At 44.0% G+C, this 21015-nt stretch overlaps 1 protein-coding gene across 1 annotated transcript in view; it reads left to right on the top strand.

Moving 5' to 3' along the window:
* The window catches only part of mms22l (MMS22-like, DNA repair protein), a 147356-nt gene that overhangs the window by 113576 nt on the left and 12765 nt on the right, over positions 1-21015 (top strand). Inside the window, exons 19-20 of the mRNA XM_078542289.1 lie at positions 1849-2008; positions 18459-18628. Coding sequence (XP_078398415.1) covers positions 1849-2008; positions 18459-18628 — 330 coding nt within the window. The remainder of the gene's footprint in view (positions 1-1848; positions 2009-18458; positions 18629-21015) is intronic.

Genomic DNA, 21015 nt, shown 5'->3' with positions numbered 1-21015 from the left:
AGCACCTAGAGGAAATTGTGGAGTTATGACCTCATCATTTATACAGCTATAGCCCTCAAATGATTATTTTAACATGTAGAGGTTACAGTGGTGACTTCTGGCCCTTCATCAGTATAAATAACGTTTTCTTACAAGGGGCTGGGAATGGGACTAGAGGTGGAGGGAGGATTTTCGACAGAAAACCCGATGTTTGGGTTTCCCAGAGGCCCTGCTGATACTTTCTACGTTTTTTCAACAGGTTTTCCACCCGACAGGGAACCTGATTGACAGGACTGTCGGGTAGAAAAACAGCAAGGGAGCAGGCCATTCTGGCATCGTAGGTGTGGGGTGGGGAGGAGGAGGAGCAGTGGTCAGACATCGTGGGGACATAGGGTGGATTGGACATCACACGGGCAGAGGGGCTTTGCCGATTTGTGGGGATCTGACTGCGTGTAGATAAGCTTGTTCGCCCTAAGGGAAGAATTCCTGCTCCTCCTAGCTCACAAGCAGTGCGTTAAAGACTTTTTAATTATTCATTTACAGGATGTGGGTACCCCTGGCTAGGCCAGCCTTTATTGCCTGTCCCTAACATCGCTTATCGTTCCATCCTACTCACCTCCATTACTATTGGAAGGTCATTGATGAAGCAGCTGGAGATGGTTTGGCCAAGGACACTAACCTGGGGAATTCCTGCAGTGATTCACCAAGGCTCCTTCGACAACGTCTTCCAAACCCACGACCACTACCACCAAAAGGACAAGGGCAGCAGATAGATGGGAACACCACCACCTGGAAGTTCCCTTCCAAGTCACTCGCCATCCTGACTTGGAAATATCTCGCTGTTACTTCACTGTTGTTGGGTCAAAATCCTGGAACTCCCTCCCTAACAGCACTGTAGGTGTGCCTACACCACAGGGACTGCAGCAGTTCAAGAAGGCAGCTCACCACCACCTTGTCAAGGGCAACTAGGGATGGGCAATAAATGCTGGTCCAGCCAGCGAAGCCCACATCCCGTGAATGAATTTTTTAAAAAATTATTGTGCTGGTATTCCTGATGCCCGGGAATCCTGACCTCAATGAGTTAAGAATAAAAATATTGTTAAAATGGAGATATGCAGCAAACTTAAAATATTTCAATAACTGACCCACCTCTTGAGAGAGTAGATTGGTCACCCATTCCCCAACCCACCTCCATTAAAACTTGAAAAAGGTCGGGATAAAGTTTGAAAGTTTTAAAATTTTTACCCTCTCAGCCACCATCGTCCCAGGTGTTTCTTGAGGTAAAATTCCCCCCTCAGATGTCAGGCACAGCTGCTCAGGAAATCAATGAGTCACTCTAAAGAAGAGCGAATATATTAGCACCTGGAAATCCAAAACAAAATCAGAAATACCTGGAAAAACTCAGCAGGTCTGGCAGCATCGGCGGAGAAGAACGCCCTGTGTTGGTTACTTGCTGCAGAGTGGCTTCAAGAGAGTGTAGAAGCAGATTAATGCTTCAAATATTGGAACAATGTGCTGGGGAAATTTTACAAAGGGAAGAAAAGCGGAAGAAAATAAAAGTGTATAGTGTTCTTTTAGACGTTGTCAGTGATGGTGTTTCCCTTTTTACTTCTTAACAGATCTCCCAAATTCATTTGCAGATGGTATTCAATAGAGACCGAATGTTATACTTCAAACCATTTCCATAAATGTTTTTTTTTAAAATTGGATAGGTATCATAACATCAACTCAATTCTTCTTTGAAAGTAGTGACAATTTGCAAAATCAAATTGCTTTTATCTCATTTTTCTGTGTTTTGTAATAAGCCATTCTTTTATGCACATAGTCAGATCACATTTGTAAAACGTATTTACTCATGTTTTTCTGCAGGCAGTTGGGAAGACGTACACTCAGTTACAAACTCTAGGAGACAAGTCTGCCTTGGTGTCAAAGGCCCTGGAATATGTAGGTGACATACTGAAGTACACTAAGCCATATTTAGCTAACAAAGGGCCACCTGAAGGTCTGCAGTTGGTGTACTGGACCGTTGGTAAGTGTCTTGTCCTTTCAGAGTAAATTTGTGATATAGAATTATATAGAAATTACAATGTGGAACTGGATCATTCGGCCTATCAGTGCATTTTGCTGTTTATTCCCCCATACAAGCAATAGCCGTAATGCTGTGCTCTCCCATTTCCATATCCAATTATTCACCCTTTCCTTCAAACACTTATCTAACCTTTTCTTAGTTATTGACATGGTCTCAGCTTCAATTACTATCTCCAAAAATGTATTTCACAGCTTCAGCACCGTTTGTGCAAAACAGTTTTTCCTGTTCCCTGTCCTAAACCTCATGCATTTAATCGTATCTATGATGTCAAGAAACCAAACTTTAAATCTATAGCACATTATTTACTCCTTTGAAATTGTTTACATTACTGAATATCACCTCTGCATTAGCATGAAGTGAACACCCAGAAATGACTTCCGGATGCTCTTTCAAGTCATCGTGACATAAATAAAATGGGAACTTGAAGTGAATGGTAAGATTCGTTCCTGTCTTTTAACCCTCTCCTCGCCTGGAAGATAACTTCCAGTTTACAGTATTTGAACAGCTAAGTACGGTTAATAGTTTTTCTCTTGTGGTTTATTTACAATGATTAAGTTTAATTGAAGCAGGATCCCTGTGATAGGGAACTCTAAGCTTTCAGTATTAGACGAGCATTCTTCATGAGCATCACGTCCTCAAATGTGGTGAAGTCTAACAATAAGTGCAAGAGAAAAGGCTGAAGTATTGCAGGAGTCACATGAGGGATCCTGCATGTTCTTCCTCTATCTTCATCTCTCACTCCTCCATTCTCCTCTGCTCTCCTCTTCACTGCCACTGGGTCAAATTCCTGGAACTCCCTTCGTAACAGCACTTTTTTTATTCATTCATGGGATGTGAGCTTGGCTGGCTGGCCTAGCATTTATTACCCATCCCTAGTTGCCCTTGAGAAGGTGGTAGTGAGCTGCCTTCTTGAACCGCAGCAGTCCATGTGGTATAGGTACACCCACGGTGCTGTTAGGAAGGGAGCTCCAGGATTTGGACCCAGCAACAGTGAAGGAACGGCGATATATTTCCAAGTCAGGATGTTGAGTGACTTGGAGGGGAACTTCCAGGTGGTGGTGTTTCCCTTCTATCTGCTGCCCTTGTAGTGGTCATGGGTTTGGAAGATGCTGTCGAAGGATCCTTGGTGAGTTTCTGCAGTGCATCTTGTAGGTGGTACACACTGCTGCAACTGTGCGTCGGTGGTGGAGGGAGTGAACGTTTGTGGATGTGGTCCCAATCAAGCGGGCTGCTTTGTCCTGCATGGTGTCAAGCTTCTTGAATGTTGTGGGAGCTGCACTCATCCAGTCAAGTGGAGAGTATTCCATCACACTCCTGACTTGTGCCTTGTAGATGGTGGACAGGCTTTGGGGAGTCAGGAGGTGAGTTACTTGTCACAGGATTCCTAGCCTCTGACCTGCTGTTTTAACCACAGTATTTATACGGCTAGTCCAGTTCAGTTTCTGGTCAATGGTAACCCCCCCCAGGATGTTGATAATGGGCGATTCAGTGATGATAATGCTATCGAATGTCAAAGGGCGATGGTTAGATTCTCTCTTGTTGAAGATGGTCATTGCCTGACACTTGTGTGGCGTGAATGTTATTTGCCACTTGCCAGCCCAAGCCTGGACATTGTTCAGATCTTGCTGCATTTGGACATGGACTGCTTAAGTATCTGAGGAGTTGCGAATGGTGCTGAACACTATGCAATCATCAGCGCACATCCCCACTTCTAACCTTATGATGGAAGGAAGGTCATTGATGAAGCAGCTAAAGATGGTTGGGCCAAGGACACTACCCTAAGGAACTCCTGCAGTGATGTCCTGGAGTTGAGATGACTGACCTCCAACAACCACAACCATCTTCCTTTGTGCTAGGAATGACTCCAACCAGTGGAGCATTTTCCCCTGATTCCTATTGACTCCAGTTTTGCTGGGACTCCTTGATGCCACACTCGGTCGAATGCGGCCTTGATGTCAAAGGCAGTCACTGTCACCTCACCTCAGGAGTTCTGCTCTTTTGTCCATGTTTGAACCAAGGCTATAATGAGGTCAGGAGTTGAGTGGCCCTGGCGGAACCCAAACTGGACATCAGTGTGCAGGTTATTGCTAAGCAAGTGCTGCTTGTTGGCACTGTTGATGACCCCTCCCATTACTTTACTGATGATTGAGAGTAGACTGATGGGGCAGTAATTGGCCGAGTTGGACTTGTCCTGCTTTTTGTTTACAGGAGATACCTGGGCGATTTTCCACATAGCCGGGTAGATGCCAGTGTTGTAGCTGCACAGGAACAGCTTGGCTAGGGGCGCAGCAAGTTCTGGAGCACAAGCCTTCAGTACTATTGCCGGATTATTGCCAGGGCCCATAGCCTTTGCAGTACCCAGTGCCTTCAGCCATTTCTTGATATCACGTGGAGTTGGCTGAAGACTGGCATCTGTGATGCTGGGGACCTCCGGAGGAGTCCAAGCTTGTTCATCCACTTGGCACTTCTGGCTGAAGATTGTAGCAAATGCTTATTGCTAATGGGGTTTTTCTTGGAGCCTCTTCCTCCAGTGAGTTGATTAATTGCCCACCACTATTCATGACTGGATGTGGCAGGACTGCAGAGCTTACATCTGATCCGTTGGTTGTGGGATTGCTTAGCTCTGTCCATCACTTGCTGGTCATGCTGTTTGGCACGCAAGTAGTCCTGTATTGTAGCCTCACAGGTTGACATCTTATTTTTAGGTATGCCTGGTTCTGCTCCTGGCATTCCCTCCTGCATTCTTCATTAAACCAGGGTTGTTCCCCTGGCTTGACGGTCATGGTAGAGTGGGGGAAATGCTGGGCTATGAGGGCACAGATTGTGTTCAAGTACAATTCTGCTGCTGCTGATAGCCCACACCGCCTCATGGATGCCCAATCTTGAGTTGCTAGATCTGTTCGAAATCTATCCCATTTATCACGGCGATAGTGCCACACAACACAATGGAGGGTATCCTCAATGTGAAGGCGGGACTCTGTCACCGCAATGACTGTGCCGTGGTCACCCCTACCGATACTGTCATGGACAGATGCATCTGCAGCAGTCAGTTTGGTGAGGATGAGGTCAAGTAAGTTTTTCCCTCTTGTTGGTTCCCTATCCACCTGGCGCAGACCCAGTTAGCAGCTATGTCATTTAGGATTCGGCTAGCTCGGTCAGTAGTGGTGCTACCGAGCCACTCTTGGTGATGGACATTGAAATCCCCCACCCAGAGTGATTTTCATGCCCATGCCACCCTCAGTGCTTCCTCCAAGTGGTGTTCAACATGGAGGAGCACTGATTCATCAGTTGGGGGTTTCCTTGCTCATGTTTGACCTGATGCCATGGGGTCCGGAGTTGATGTTGAGGACTCCCAGGCCAACTCCCTCCCGACTGTATGCCGCAGTGCCACCACATCTGCTGGGTTTGTCCTGCCAGTGGGACAGGACATACCCAGGGATGGTGATGGTGGTGTCTGGGACATTATCTGTAAGACACGATTCTGTGAGGATGTCTATGTCAGGCTGTTGTTTGACCAGTTTGTGAGACAGGTCTCCCAATTTTGGCACTAGCCACCAGATGTTAGTAAGGAGGACTTTGCAGGGTCAACAGGGCTGAGTTTGCCGTTGTCGTTTCTGGTGCCTAGGTTGATGCCAGGTGGTCCGTCCAGTTTCATTCATTTTTTGTGACTTTATAGTGGTTGTATACAACTGAGTGGCTTGCTATGCCATTTCAGATGGCATTTAGGAGTCAACCACATTGCTGTGGGCCTGGAGTCACATGTAGGCCAGACCAGGTAAGGATGACAGATTTCCTTCCCTAAAGGGCATTCATGAACCAGATGGGTTTTTACAACAATCGACAATGGTTTCATGGTCATCATTAGACTTTTAATTCCAGATTTTTATTGAATTCAAATTCCACCATCTGCTGTGGCAGGATTCGAACCCGGGTCCTCAGAGCATTTACCCTGGGTCTCTGGGTTACTGGTCCAGCTATTGCGGGTGTACCTACACCACATGGACTGCAGCAGTTCAAGGATGCAGCTGACCACCATCTTCTCGGGGGCAATTAGGGATGGGCAAGAAATGCTGGCCCAGCCAGCGAAGCCCACATCCCGTGAATGAATTTTTAAAAAAAATCTTTGAATGCTCTTCATAAACCTGGATTTTAGTCGTGTTGAATATGAAACTTCAGTATATAATCTTTTGGCAAGAGAATACTGGTTAAAGTAAAACTAATGTAACTTGATAGGGAAGGTAAGAAAAGGCATGCAGTACATTTCACCACAGTGTGTGCTGTCAGTTGTGATATAGTGATGCACGTAAGTGTCACATCGGCTGTGAATCAGACATTTAAGGAGGAAAAATATTATGAGTGACAACTCATTCGTTAGTTCAAAGGTTTTGTTTTGTATGAGCTCCTTCCTCTACAGTAGAGTTAAAAAGAGCAGTGTGCCTGTGCTAAAATGTTTGAACTGAACCAGAATCTCACACGATGGGGCTCTCACCTGCTGGCTGGAGAGCCAGTGAGAGCCCCACATCGCCTCCTTTCAGGAAGACCCACTGAATTAAGTGCCAATCAGGTACTTAACTGGGCAACGGTGGGTACTTAACTGGGCGACGGTGGGGCCTTCCCCATAATCAAGGACCCTGAGGGGGTGGAAATCCCACCTCCCATGAGCTCCCAGCCAGTCAGAGGCTGCCAGCAGTGCACCCACCTGAGGGCCAGGATTGCCAAGTGGCCCAGACTACGGGTGAGTGATGGCAAGATGGGGGTCAGGGAGGGAGGGAGGGAGGTCGGTAGCAGGAGTAGGGGGCTGGCTCTCAGCGGGCCCCCCCATCCCAATGCATGCCCCCTCATAGGGTTAAAAGGGGTGAAGACCTAGTGGAGTGTCTCTGATGGGCCCATAGGGAGCCTACAAATGAAGCCCCCTGACCTGCCTGCCAGGAACAGCACCAGATATACCTTAAAATCACATATCAACTTAGTGAAGCTGCAACTTAGGGCACCTGCATACTAAAAGCCAAAAAAAGCAAGCTACAGATGGAACTAAGTGGTCCACAAATCACAGAGCAGAGTAAAGCTCGGACCAAATCACAGACCAGAGCAAAGTCATTTACAATATTGAACTTGAGTGCTCATGTCACCTGTCATGGAACTTTGCAGCCCCCCCATACCTAGTCAGGAATCGTAGCGGGCAACCAGGCAACTGACTAGAGGAGCATTTTACATGAACATCACATCCTCAAATATGGTGAAGTCCAGCAAGAGAAAAGGCTGAAGTATTTGCAGGAGTCACATGAGTGATCCTGCTTGGTCTTCCTCCATCTTTACCTCTCGCCCTTCCTTTCTCCTCCACTCTCCTTCCTCTTTCTTTTCTCCCTTCCCTAATAAAACAAAAGTACAATGTTAAAGCAAGACTGAATTGTGGACCTGTCTTAACAACATGGATTCTGCTGATACTGTCTAATGTGATCTAAATCCTTAAAGCACAGCCTATATAGATAAATTTCTTCGTCGTTGAGAAATTTCCTCTGAATTACATGAATTGTTGAAATGAAATAGGTTTAATTTAGCAGGAAACTGATTAACCCCCTTTGTGAAAGCGGGATGAAGTGATTATAATATTACTGCTGCAGTCCTTAAAACAGTTATACGGAAAAAATGGTTAAATATGACCCGGAGAGATCTTCCAAAATTACAAATTGTGCACTGCGGGCCCCTGTACATTGTTGAACAGAGATCATTGTACTGTTGTACACAGATCATGGCAACTAATGTTAATGATTTTATTTAAGGTAGTGGAAATCACTAATGAAATGACCATCACCTTTGACAGCATTCCACTTTGATCTTGTGCTTGTTGTTAAAACTGCCTTGTTATAGATTGAGACCTTTCATCTCCAAATGAGAGCAGAAATCAGAATAGGTAGTAGAGCTGGAGGAGGTAAAAGTGTCAGCTGCAGCAAAAAGCACATTTGCTAGATAAAAAGAACATCCCTTTATTTCTTTGTGCAAAGAAAATAAAGCCTGATTTACCTTGCACTGGACGTGACCCAAATAAATTCAAGTCTATTTACTTCTAGCTTTAAGTATTCTGCCTTATCTCCAAAGAACTTAATTGGATAATTATATGTTTTTCAAAAACTGCTGTTTTAAAAAAAAATATGTCTTTATTATAGACTTTGCTTCATAACCATGAAGACCTTTGAGCTGCACTAATTGATGCACTGTGAAATGATTGAATGTTGCAGGGTCATTTACAATATTGAACTTGAGTGCTCATGTCACCTGGTCCACTTTAGCTTTGCCATACAATTAAAGGTTTTATTGAAAGTTTGAATTGAATTACCCATTCACAGTTGGGTAGATGTTATTGAGGAAGACCAGGTTGAATCTGGCCACAGTGAATATATAACTGACTGACAAGTACCACTAAGATTAAAGCAACTGAACTTCTTTAATTACAGGCTGAGTAGGCTTTTTACAATAAAATATACAGTCAAAGCAGAAGAGTACACTCCCATCCATTTGAATGTGGTCATTAACAAAACTGTATTAACATTGAACACAATCGTGGCACATTAGTCTGGATTTAGCAATGAGTGATGAAGCGACAGTGCTCACCGCGAATGCCCACAAATGCCTAGCAATCTCTGTGGTGAGGATTTCCTCTTTCCCAATGTTAGTTTGACTTTGGCACCAAATCAAGGCGATCTCATGCTGTCCAAAAACAGTGATGTCATCAAAAAGGGTAATCAGCCAATCATATTGAAGTGTTCTCACAGTCAGCAAACAGGAGTTAACAGTCACTAATTACCCTTCACTTTTTTGAATGTTACAGAGTGTGAAATAAATGATTGAGACATGCTCATGGGATGATGGTGGAAGCAAAAGTCATAATCTATGTATAATTTTTAAAATATCAGGCTTTTTTATTGAAAGGAGAAAGTTGACATTCCTCAAATAAGAAGTTATTTTTTTCAGGGCCAGACAAGGTTTTCAGCATCAATTATGACATGTAATACTCTTTAAGAACCATGTTTTTTATTTGATCATGGGATGTGGGCATTGCTGGCAAGGTGAGAATTTGTTGTCCATCCCTAATTGTCCTTGAGAATGTGGCAGTCACCACCCAGTGACAGTGAAATTATGGCGATATAGTTCCAAGTTAGGGTGTGCCTTGGAGGGGCAGATGGTGGTGTTCCCGCTTGTCTACTGCCTTTGCTGTTCTAGGTGGTAGAGGTCCTGAATTTGGATGGTGCTGTTGAAAGAGCCTTGGCGGGTTTGCTGCAGTGCATCTTGCAGCTGGTATGTACTGCAGCCATTGTGACGGAGAGAGTGAATGCTTAAGGTGGTGGAAGGGGTGCCAATCATAGACTGCTCTGTCCTGGACGGGGTCAAGCTTCACCAATGTTGTTGGAGCTGCACTCATGGAGACAAGTGGAGAGTCTTCCATCACCCTCTTGACTTGTGCCTTGTAGATAGTGGACAGGCTTTGGGGGGTCAGGAGGTGAGTTACTCGTTACAGAATTCCCAGCCTCTGACCTGCTCTTGTAGCCACAGTATTTATATGGCTACAGTTTCTGGTCAATGGCAACCTCAGGATGTTGATAGTGGGGGATTCATCGATGTAATGACATTGAATGTCATGGGCAGGACGTTAGATTCTCTCTCGGAATTGGCCATTGCCTAGCATTGTGTGGTGTGAGTGTTACTTGCCACTTATCAGCCCAAACCTGAATGTTGTCCAGGTCTTGCTGCATACGGACATGGACTGCTTCAGCTTCTGAGGAGTTGGGAATGGTGCTGAACATAGTGCAATCATCAGCGAACATCCCCACTTTTGACCTTATATTAGAGGGAAGCAACTGAAGATGGTTGGACCTCGGACACTACCCTAAGGAACTACAGCAGTGATGTCCTGAGGCTGAGATAATTGTACTCATTCAACAAGGTGTAAATTTTCAAGGGGTTTTATAGTGAGACTAATAGTATAAAAGGGTAAATTATTGTCAGTTCAGTGCTTTCTATTTGATTGCAATATGTGGGGTCTTTAACAGAGCATCTTAAGGAGAAGCACACGATCACTGACTGCATCTTCTGGATTCCTGCATTTAACTACATATGCAGACTCCAGAAGTTGCTGCCGGTTTCAGAGGAGCACTGACAACAAACGCTGACGGTTTAATCATCATTATTACTGTAAAACCTGGGCCAATGTTTCGACAGGTAAGTGCAACAGGACTCTATATGCTCCAGAACCTGCTACCAAGTTGGATGCAAATCACATTATAATATTCGCTTACTTTGCTGTGTAAATTTAAACCCGGCACTAGTGGCTAATGATACATTTCTTGGCACTCGCCACACTGCTGTACTTCAAACATAAACACCCCAAACAAACACACGAATTAGGAGCAGGAGTAGGCCACTCTGCCCCTCGAGCCTGGTCCTCCATCCAATAGGATCATGGCTGATCTGATTTTAACCTCATTATTCCTGCCTACCCCGATAACCTTTCACCCCCTTGCTTATCAAGAATCTATCTACCCCTGTGTTAAAGATATTCAAGAACTACGCCTCAACCACCTTTTAAGGAAGATAATTCCAAAGTCTTACAACCCTCTGAGAGAAAAACATTGTCCTCATCTCTGTCTTAAATGGGCGACCCTTTATTTTGAAACAGTGACCCTGAGTACTAGATTCTCCCACAAGAGGAAATATCCTCTCCACATTCACCCTGTTAAGTCCCCTCAGAACGTTATCTGTTTCAATCAAGTTGCCTCTTATTCTTCTAAACTCCAGCAGATACAAGCCTAGTCTGTCCAGCCTCTCCTCATAAGATAACCCGCCCATTCCAGGTATTAATCTAATACATTTACATCTTTCCTTAAATAAGGAGACCAATACTATACACAGTATTGCAGATGTGGCCTTACCAATGCCCTGAATAACTGAAGCATAAACTCCCTACTCTTGTATTCAATTCTCCATGTAATAAACAATAACATTCTATTAGCTTTGCTAATTACTTGCTGCACCTGCATACTAACCTTTCGCGATTCATGCACCAGGACACCCAGATCCCTCTGCATCTCAGAGCTGTGCAATCTCTCACTGTTTGGATAATATGCCTTTTTTGTTTGTCCTGCCGAAATAGACAACCTCACATTTTTCCACATTATACTCCATTTGCCAGATCTTTGCCCATGCACCGAACCTATCTATTTGTAGCCTCCTTATGTCCTCTTCACAACTTACTTTCCTACCTATCTTTGTGTCATCAGTAAATTTAGCAACCAAACCATCGATCCCTTCATCCAAATCATTTATATAAATTGTTACTGGATGTTGTGGCCTAGCCAGCACTTAGTTTGCAGTGCACCTGACAATTTGCCTGGAAGTGCTAAGACATTGCATATTTGCTGTACTCAAGACTTAATAGACTTTAAAAATCGTGTAAGTTAGCGTAGTGCCACAAGTCGCTGAGCGCCCATCTGAAACAGTTGTGGCGAGGGAGCCCAATTTGCTCATGATGGTTGTGGCCCTGTGTTGTCTTTATTACAGGTGGTTTCTGCTGTATTTTTGGTCTCAACGCCAAAGCTGTTTTGATGTGCAGCCATTCAAATGTTTCAGGGCAAAGCTCTACACAGTTAGGTTCTTAAAATTCCAGTGTATCTGCTATATCAGTTTGTTTCCTCAGAGATATTTCATACTGAGCTGTTTAGTAGATATCCCTGTCGCTTTGCAAGAGTTGGAAAAGGCGGAGTCAATTCAAAGGATGCACAGCAGACAGATGCATTTGCAACTTAGCGCACAATTAGGACCCTCCTGTATGTCACTAAACTCGCACATGTTCAAAGACCCATTCAAGAGAGTACAAGTTTTGGAAGGAGCCATCATATAATGATGCACTTTCCTACAAACTGACCTAGGAAGAAATTGGATCTCGGAGATGGATGCATCCATATAAGTTCTAGGAGCAGCTGCTTTGAACTTCCCCTTGTCGACATGACTGGATACTTATAAACAGTAATTGAAAATAACTTGCAAATCTCTCAACCTGTAGTGCACAGCTGCATCATGCAGGTCAGGAATGCCTTTCCTTGCTCCGGCTATTAGTTCATCTGTTTTTCCTGGAAAATGCACAACAGCCGAAGAGAACTAAAGACAGAAAAAAGGTGGAAAGGCTTGCAATTATATCACATCTTTCATGACCATCAGATGCCCCAAAGTGCTTTACAGCCAATGAAATACTTTTGAAGTATTGTAATGTAGGAAACATGGCAGCCAATTTATGCACAGCATACTCCCACAAACAGCGCTATGATAATGATAAGGTCATCTGTTTTTGTGATATTGATTGAGAGATAAATATTGGCCAGGACACACTGGATAACAGCTGTGCTCTCTTTTGAAATAGTGCTATAGGATCTTATACATCCACCTGAACCAGCAGATGCAATTTCAGTTTAACGGCACATCCAAAAGGTGACCCCCGCTGACGGTGCTGCCCTCAGTACTGCACTGGAGTGTCAACCTAAATTTTTGTGCACAAGTTCCGGAGGGGGACTTGCGCCCACAACCTTCTGACTCAGAGATGAGTCAACCAACTGCTAACTGAGCCATGGCTATACTTCCACTGTCCCTCTGGGTTCTTATGCATGGCATTGTTGAATGAATGCATGTGGCCATGTAACTGACAATCCCAAATGGCTCTCCTTCATAACACCCCATTGATATGCTGCTGTTCTGTGACTGTGGGTAGAGAAATGTACACTTAATTCCTTCCATCACAGCCACATGAACTAATTCCATTGCTGTTCACAGCCTTCTGAATGAAGTAGCTCAGTGCTGTAGAAGAGTAACGAATTAGGTTATAGGTACAGAGGACATTCAATCTGGCACCATTGTTAGATAAGGCTGTTTTTTAAAAAGACAAATGGAATGATGGCTTTTAAATTGTATACCCCTAGTGATAGAGTCTAAGATGTAATGATGAGCCTATATGAAAACTTAATAAGACAGGTGTTAGAGTTCCGAACGCGTTATAGGATGAATAGTGCTGCATGGAATACAGTGCACAATCTCTGGATGCAACTTACTATTATGAAATATAAATATGGGAAATTATTTTTGTTGGTATAATGTAGACTTTGTAGCAATATGACAAAAGTGTTCAGAATTATGAAGGAATGGGACACGGTAGTTACAAACTGACTGTAGCCAAGACTCAAGGGATCCAGAATAATGGGCTATGGATACAAAACTAAACGTAAGAGATTTAGGATGGAGGACAGGAGAAACGCCTTCATGTGGAAAGACTGAGGCTGTGGAATTCACTTTGACAGTTAGCAGTTAAGGCAGGAACTATGTCAGCATTCAGGATAGGGGGAGGCAGTGGCATTGTATTATTGTCACTGGACAAGTATTCCAGCGACCCAGGGTAATGCTCAAGAGACCTGGGTTTGAATCCTACCATGTCAGATGGATGTCAATAAAAATCTGGAATTAAAAGTCTGATGATGGCTTTGAAACCATTGCCGACTGTTGTAAAAACCCATCTGGTTCACTAATGTCTTTTAGCGAAGGAAATCTGCATTCCTTACCTGGTCTGGCCTACATGTGACTTCAGACACACAGCAATGTAGTTGAGTCTTAAATGTCCTCTGAACAATAAATGCCTACATCCCATGAATGAATATATTTTAAAAATTAGATTAGCATTGATAGCATTAACAGACAGGAAGCAAAGAGTAGAGATAAACAGGGAATTTTCAAGTTGGCAGGCTGTTACTAGTGAAATACTGCCTGGATCATTACTGGAGCCTCAGCTGTTAATAATCTATATTAATCACTTAGTCGAAGAGAGTAATGTATCTAGATTTGTTCACGATACAAAGCTAATGGGGTAGCAAGCTGTGCATAGGACACAAAGATGCTGCAAAGAGATGTGGACAGGTTAAGTGAGCGGGCAACAATATGGTAAATGGAATGTAACATGGGGAAGTGTGAGATTATTCACCTGGCAGAATATTTTTTAATAGGCACAAAACCTTTAAATGTTGATGTTCAGAGGTACTTGGGTGTACTCATATAATGAGCACAGAAAGTTCGCTTTCAGGTTCAGCCAGCAATCAGGAAGGCAAATGACAGGTTGGCCTTTGTTGCAAGGGGATTGGGATGCTAGAATAAGGAAGGCTTTCTGCAATTGTACAAAGCTTTGGTGAGAGCACACCTGGAGTAATGGGTGGTATTTTATTAGTGATGCACTATTCCCAATGGCAAAACCAGAAATGGGTGGCACTTCTGCTCTCTTCCTTTTTGCCAGTTGCCACGTGATTACTGTTAAAATTTAAAGGGCTGGCAATGGGCACAGGCGACACATGCAATCACATGGCAGGGAAGGCTTTTAATTGCTGAAACCTGCCATCAGTTGACAATGCAGCAGGTACGGGCGGGCTATAAAGGAGCCTCCTGGTCAAACAGGGAGGTTTTGCATCATGGCCGCAACTTTGACGCCAAACGCCAGTACCCGTCTTCGACGATGCCCTACCTGGATGGCTGCACCCTGACCAGCCTCCCTGTCTGGTGCTGCCTGCTGCTGGAGTTGTGGGCTCTGTTATTGACCGGCAAGAGCCTTCCTTTGTTGTATCCGCTCCCCCTGCTCCCAAGGTTGCAGGAATATTGTGTGTGCGAGACCCATGAGCAACCCAGCAATTAAACTGTTTAAGGTGGCGGACAGTGAGATGAGAATATGTGTGTCCAAGGATTTCACCATAGAACTGATGAGCAGTGAGATTTTCAACCCCTATAATTGTCCACAACCAAAACTCCACCCAACCACATTGGGCTCCTCCCACTTTGACTTCTAATCCTAGCACCGTACGTCCTTTTGGAGACACTGCAGAAATGGTTATTGTAAGGGTTGCGGTAGAACTTGGTACCCTCCACCTTCCTCCTGTCACTTCCGCACATCCCCATCACCCTTAATCCTCCCAGCTTCACTTTGCACCTTCCCTCTATAACCCTTCACATGACACTGGACCCTGTTACCCTCCAATTGTACATGCCATCTTCCCCCCCCCCGATCCTACACCCACCCCTGTCGACATTGCCCCTCTGATCCTATAAGCTCCCCGTATCATCCTTAGAGTTTTTGTTAGATCTCTTGATCAAATATGAACTGGGTGCCAGGAGATTCCTGTGCACTGTTGGCCTGATCCTGAAGGTAGGACATAATTAGAAAAAGTTTTAATGTAACGATTATTTATGGCGTGCAAATGTATTGCAAGCAGGAACCTGCCACAGGGCAGAGTGAGGCCCGCCACAAACATGCTGCTGACTTAATCTCTGCATCTCAAACCGCCTTCGGGAAACCAAAATCTCAGCTCCAGCCTAATTAAGTCACTTTGTCTGCCCCATTTCCCACTCTTACAATCCCCATAAAACTCACCACCTGCAATGTGTTGAAAAGCAAAATACTGTGCATGCTGAAAATGTGTAATGAAAACAGAAAATGCTAGAAATAGTCAATGGGTCTGGCAGCATCTGTAGGGAGAGAGAGCCAGAGTTATTGGGCAGAATTTTCTGCCTGTCGGGCGGGTGGGGAGCAGATCCCCACCAGCGAAGCGGGCCACACCGCTATTTTACGTGGGCGGGCCAATTAAGGCCCGCCCAGCGTGACGTCTGGCAGGAAATGCTATGCGCTCCCTGTGCGAACAGGAGGGGTTTTCCCAAAAGCGAGAGTACGCACTTTCATGCATGTGCATGAAAGAGCGCACATCTCCCTGAAGCTAAGTGCAGCCTCAGGGAGATCGCCTGGACTTTGAAAAATCTTAAAAATAGAAATAAAAAGTCCCTTACATGTCCCCCTCATGTGACAATGTCACATGAGTTGGGACATGTTCATAATTTACATAATAACTTTATTAAAATTTTTAAAACCCTGCATGAAACCTCATCCTGCCGCTGGATGAGGTTTCATGTTTTCTCTATCCCCCGCCGGGGTTCCTGGCCTGCCCACCAACCTTAAGGTTGGACGGGCAGGTCCTTCAATTGGCTAAACGATCATGTCAATGGCCTCAATTGGCCATTGGCAGGTTGACGGGCCTGCAGCTGATTTTGCTGCGCCCCCGCCTTCCTGAAAATTTAAATGGGGCAGGATGATGTCGGGGGTTCCACCCGACGTCATCCCACGTCATTTTACACGTCGGCGAGCGGGCCCCGCCCCCTGCTCACCAACGGCAAAATTCTGCCCACTGTCTCAGATTGTGACCTTCCGTCAGAATTGTGTGCAGTTTTGGTCTCCAGGTCTAAGGAAGGATATACCTGCCTCGGAGGCAGTGCAGTGAAGGTGCATTAGATGGATTCCTGGAATGAAAAAGGTTGTCCTGTGCTGAGAGGCTGAGTAAATTGGGCCTATATTCTGTGGTGTTTAGAAGAATGAGTGGTAACTCGATAAAATATACAAGATTCTGAGGGGCCTTGACAAGGTTGGATGCTTAGAGGTTGTTTTCTCTGGCTGGGAAATCTAGAACACAGGGGCACAATCTCAGGATAAGGGGCTGATCGTTTAGAACTGAGACATGGAGAAATGCTTTCACTTAAAGGGTTGTGAATCTTTGGGATTCTCTATCCCTGAGGGTTGTGGATGCTTTATGGTTGAAAATGTTTAAGGCTGAAATAGACTTTTGGTCACTCAGGGAATTTGAGAGATATGGGGAGTGGGGTGGGCAGATGGAATTGAAGTTGAAGATCGGCCATGATCATATCGAATGGCAGAACAGGCTCAAGGATCCGTATGATCTACTCATGCTCCTATTTCTAATGTAAGTAAATAAAAGGAAAGGGGGTGGAAGATAAATGTTATCATGGGCTCTTTCGGCTGAATGTCCTGTTTCCTTATTGTAATTTCCATTTATGCAACAAAATTCCATACACTTCCATGCAACTCCATATACTTGTAAGTAATTTATCATGTCTGAGCCATTGATGTCAAGGCAGCATTCAACCGAGTGTGGCATCAAGGAGCCCTAACAAAACTGGAGTCCATGGAAAATAGGGTGAAAATTCTCCGCTGGTTGGAGTCATACCTAGCACAAAGGAGGATAGTTGTGGTTGTTAGAGGTCAGTCATCTCAGCTCCAGGACATCACTGCAGGAGTTCCTCAGGGTAGTATCCTCGGCCAAACCATCTTCAGCTGCTTCAACAATAACCTTCTTTCCATCATAAAGTCAGAAGTGGGGATGTTCGCTGATGATTGCACAATGTTCAGCACCATTCACAACTCCTCAGATACTGAAGCAGTCCATGTCCAAATGCAGCAAGACCTGGACAATATCCAGACTTGGACTGACAAGTGGCAAGTAACAGTCATGCCACACAAGTATCAGGCAATGACAGTCTCCAACAAGAGAGAATCCAACCATCACCTCTTGACGTTTAATGGCATTACCATCACTGAATCCCCACTATCAACATCCTGGGGGTTACCATTGACCAGAAACTGAACTGGACTAGCCATATAAATACAGTGGCTGCAAGAGCAGATCAAAGGCTAGGAATAGTGCAACGAGCAACTCACCGCCTGACTCCCCAAAGCCTGTCCACCATCTACAAGACACAAGTCAGAAGTGTGATGAAATACTCCCCACTTGCCTGGATGAGTGCAGTTCCCACAACACTGAAGAAGCTGGACACTGTCCAGGACAAAGCAGCCCGCTTGATTGGCACCACATCCACAAATATTCACTCCCTCCACCACCGACGCACAGTAGCAACAGTGTGTACCATCTACAAGATGCACTGCAGGAATTCACCAAAGCTCCTTAGACAGCACCTTGCAAACCCATGACCACTACCACCTAGAAGAACAAGGGCTGTAGATAGATAGGACCACCACCACTTGGAAGTTTCCCTCCAAGTCACCCACCATCCTGACTTGGAAATATATCGCCATTCCTTCACTGGGTCAAAATCCTGGAATTCCCTTCCTAACAATACTGTGAGTGTACCTATACTACATGGGTGCAGCAGTTCAAGAAGGCAGGTCACCACCACCTTCTCAAAGGCAACTTGGGATGGGCAATAAATGCTGGCCTAGCCAGCGAAGCCCACATCCCGTGAATGAATTAAAAGAAAAAGAAAGAAACAGAGTTCATGTTTCAGGTCTGTGTTCTGATAAAAGATCGTTTCTCTGTCCACAGATGCTGCCTAACCTGCTGGGTATGTTCAGCATTTGCTTTCATTTCATGCCAATGACTATTGCCTTATGTAAAGCTGAGCTGGACTGAAAGCAGATGTGTAATAATTATGGGAATCGAAATACGTATTATCATTTGGCGTAGCAATGTTGTGTTTTCCAAAGCACATGAAACCCACATTACTTTATTTTTATTCATAGGTTGCATTGTCAAACATTGGGCACCAATATTGTCCACTTCAAAAGCTCAGCAGCTCTTGTTCCGCATCATTGATTGTCTGCTGTTGCCGCATACCCTGTTTCAACAGGACAAAGGGCTGCCCCAAGCAATGCTGTCTGCCATCCGAGATAACTTGTCTCTGTATCTCCAGGTGAGCACTGTCACTGTCACTGTTGCACCACTGTTACTTTTGGAATACCCTGATGTTACTTCCCCCCACAAATGTTGTTCTGTGTTTGTTTTCCTTTTTTACTGTTGGGGTACTGAATGCTATTTTCCTCTTCAAATCTTAATGTCCTTTGTGTTATGTAGGAGAGAGCGATGCAAATGAATCCTGCACTTATCCTGTTGTTAATGTTACTGCAAGGGAGTAAATACTGCAACCAGATCCTACAGCGACCTACCTAGCTTTAGTAGAAAAATACCATTCTCTAGGTCTGGAGTAGCAATGTTCCAGCTAATCGTCATATTGCAATAAACTCATAAATTGTGGAGTACTGTGATTTCTTTTTCTGCTCTGGTTGTTATAATTTCACATGGCAGATTAGCAAGGAATTTTTTAATACAAATAAACCAAGCATTAGAAAAGTATATATTTTTAAATATTGCAATACAATGTAATATATACATATAAGGTAATTTTACGAATTCATGTGAACACTTTAAATTGCAGTGATCTGTCTCTTTAATAACACAGCATGATGGCAGTTCTCACTTTTGATCACAACAGCGCAGTTCTCATTGTACATATTCTGGTCTTAAAACTGTTACTGAACCAGATTCTTGTGGCATGAATGGACAGTTAGCTTTGGGGATTTGAGTGGTACAGTGGATTATAAAAGCGACTATTTGCAATGATATAGCGCCCTTAACATGGAAAATGTCTTGCAGAGAGAAAAGCAATGGACCATAGTCTTTGTGGAAACTAGGTAAGGTGACTGAAACCTTGGTTGGCTTTTAAAAGCCTTTTAAGGACAAGGAAGGAGATAGAGTGAAGTGGAGGAGTGATGTTCAAGTGAATACTGCCGATATGATATGAAGGTCTTTTGTCAGTAGTGGATTTTTAAAAATTATTATTTGTTCATGGGATGTGGTTAGCCAGCATTTATTGCCCATCCCTAATTGCCCTTGTTCAGACTACATTTAAGAGTCATTGACTGTGGGTCTGGAGTCACATGTAGGCCAGACCAGGTAAGGACAGAAGATTTCTTCCCTAAAGGACATTAGTGAACCAGATGGCTATGGTTTCATGGTCATCGTCAGACTTTTAATTCCAGATTTTTATTGCATTCAAATTTCACCATGTGCTGTGGTGGGATTAGAACCTGAGTCCCTAGAGCATTACCCTGGGTCTCTGGAATACTAGTCCAGTGACAATACCACTATGCCACCGCTTACCCAAGGATTGGCAGGAAGTGGACGCAAAGGTCAACAGAATGAGAAATGAGCATGCAACAGACAAAATTGAAGCATTAGTAACCATCTTCAGCCAGATGTGCCGAGTGGATGATCCATCTCGGCCTCGTCCTGAGGTCCCTAGCATCACAGATGCCAGCCTTCAGGCATGGGATTGTCGGTAGTCTTCATAGTGAATCTGACTGAAATTTCTGAAGAACGTTAGCTAAACCGGATATTTCTGGAGTTGGTGAGACATAGAAAAGAAAATAAAGTGCATATTTAAAATTCATTATTAAATATGTAGTTTAGCATAAGTGGTATGAACCATAACAAGCTACCAACTATTGTAAAATTACAAGTTATTTTAGAACGTCTATTTGATTGCTGTTTAATACATTTATTTGACAGGTAAGCTTTAAAACATTGTTCTTTACAGTATTATTCTGCCACTTCTAAACGACAAAGTTGATCACATGGTGACAGTGCATAGAACCAGTAGCTAAAATATTTTTAAAATAAGGCTCTGTCTTCATCAACCTGAGCTTGTTACAAAATGTTTCTGATAATCAGGGCAAGTAAAAACATTTCTAAGATTATAGGGAATGAGGACCTATTTGAGCAATATGAAACACCAAACCAAAAAAATCTAGGAAAAATAAGATAAACAAAACCCAAAACATAATTGGGTGGGTAGCAAAGTTCAGGGGCAGATGGGGAGATGGTGAGGCAGCTGCATAGATGGCCTCAACCTTTAAAACAAAGAAGTTCATTAGCTCCTTGCACTTGGTATTAGATGTGGGGAAAGCCAGGTGACAGAACGTATCTTGACATAGAAATAAGGGCACACAGATTATCTTTGTCTTCTAGGGTGATCCTGAAGGAGTAAAGAGAAAAAAATAATACGTTTCCAAGTCAGGAGGGTATGTGATTAGATGGGGAATTTGCACATAGTGGTGTTCCCATACGCCTTCTTAAAAAGAAAATTGCATTTATATAGTGTGTTTAATGACCCCAGGATGTCCCAATGGGGATATACAACCAGCCCGACAACTTGTGAATGTGGAACTGAGCCACAGACTATGCAACATCTCCTGCAATGCCTATCGCTAGAGGAACCCTGCACTGTTGCAGATCTTGTCA

Source organism: Cetorhinus maximus, chromosome 5, assembly GCF_964194155.1.
Source record: "Cetorhinus maximus chromosome 5, sCetMax3.hap1.1, whole genome shotgun sequence".
NCBI classification, from domain to species: Eukaryota; Metazoa; Chordata; class Chondrichthyes; order Lamniformes; family Cetorhinidae; genus Cetorhinus; species Cetorhinus maximus.
This window is presented reverse-complemented; position numbering and strand designations above follow the sequence as displayed.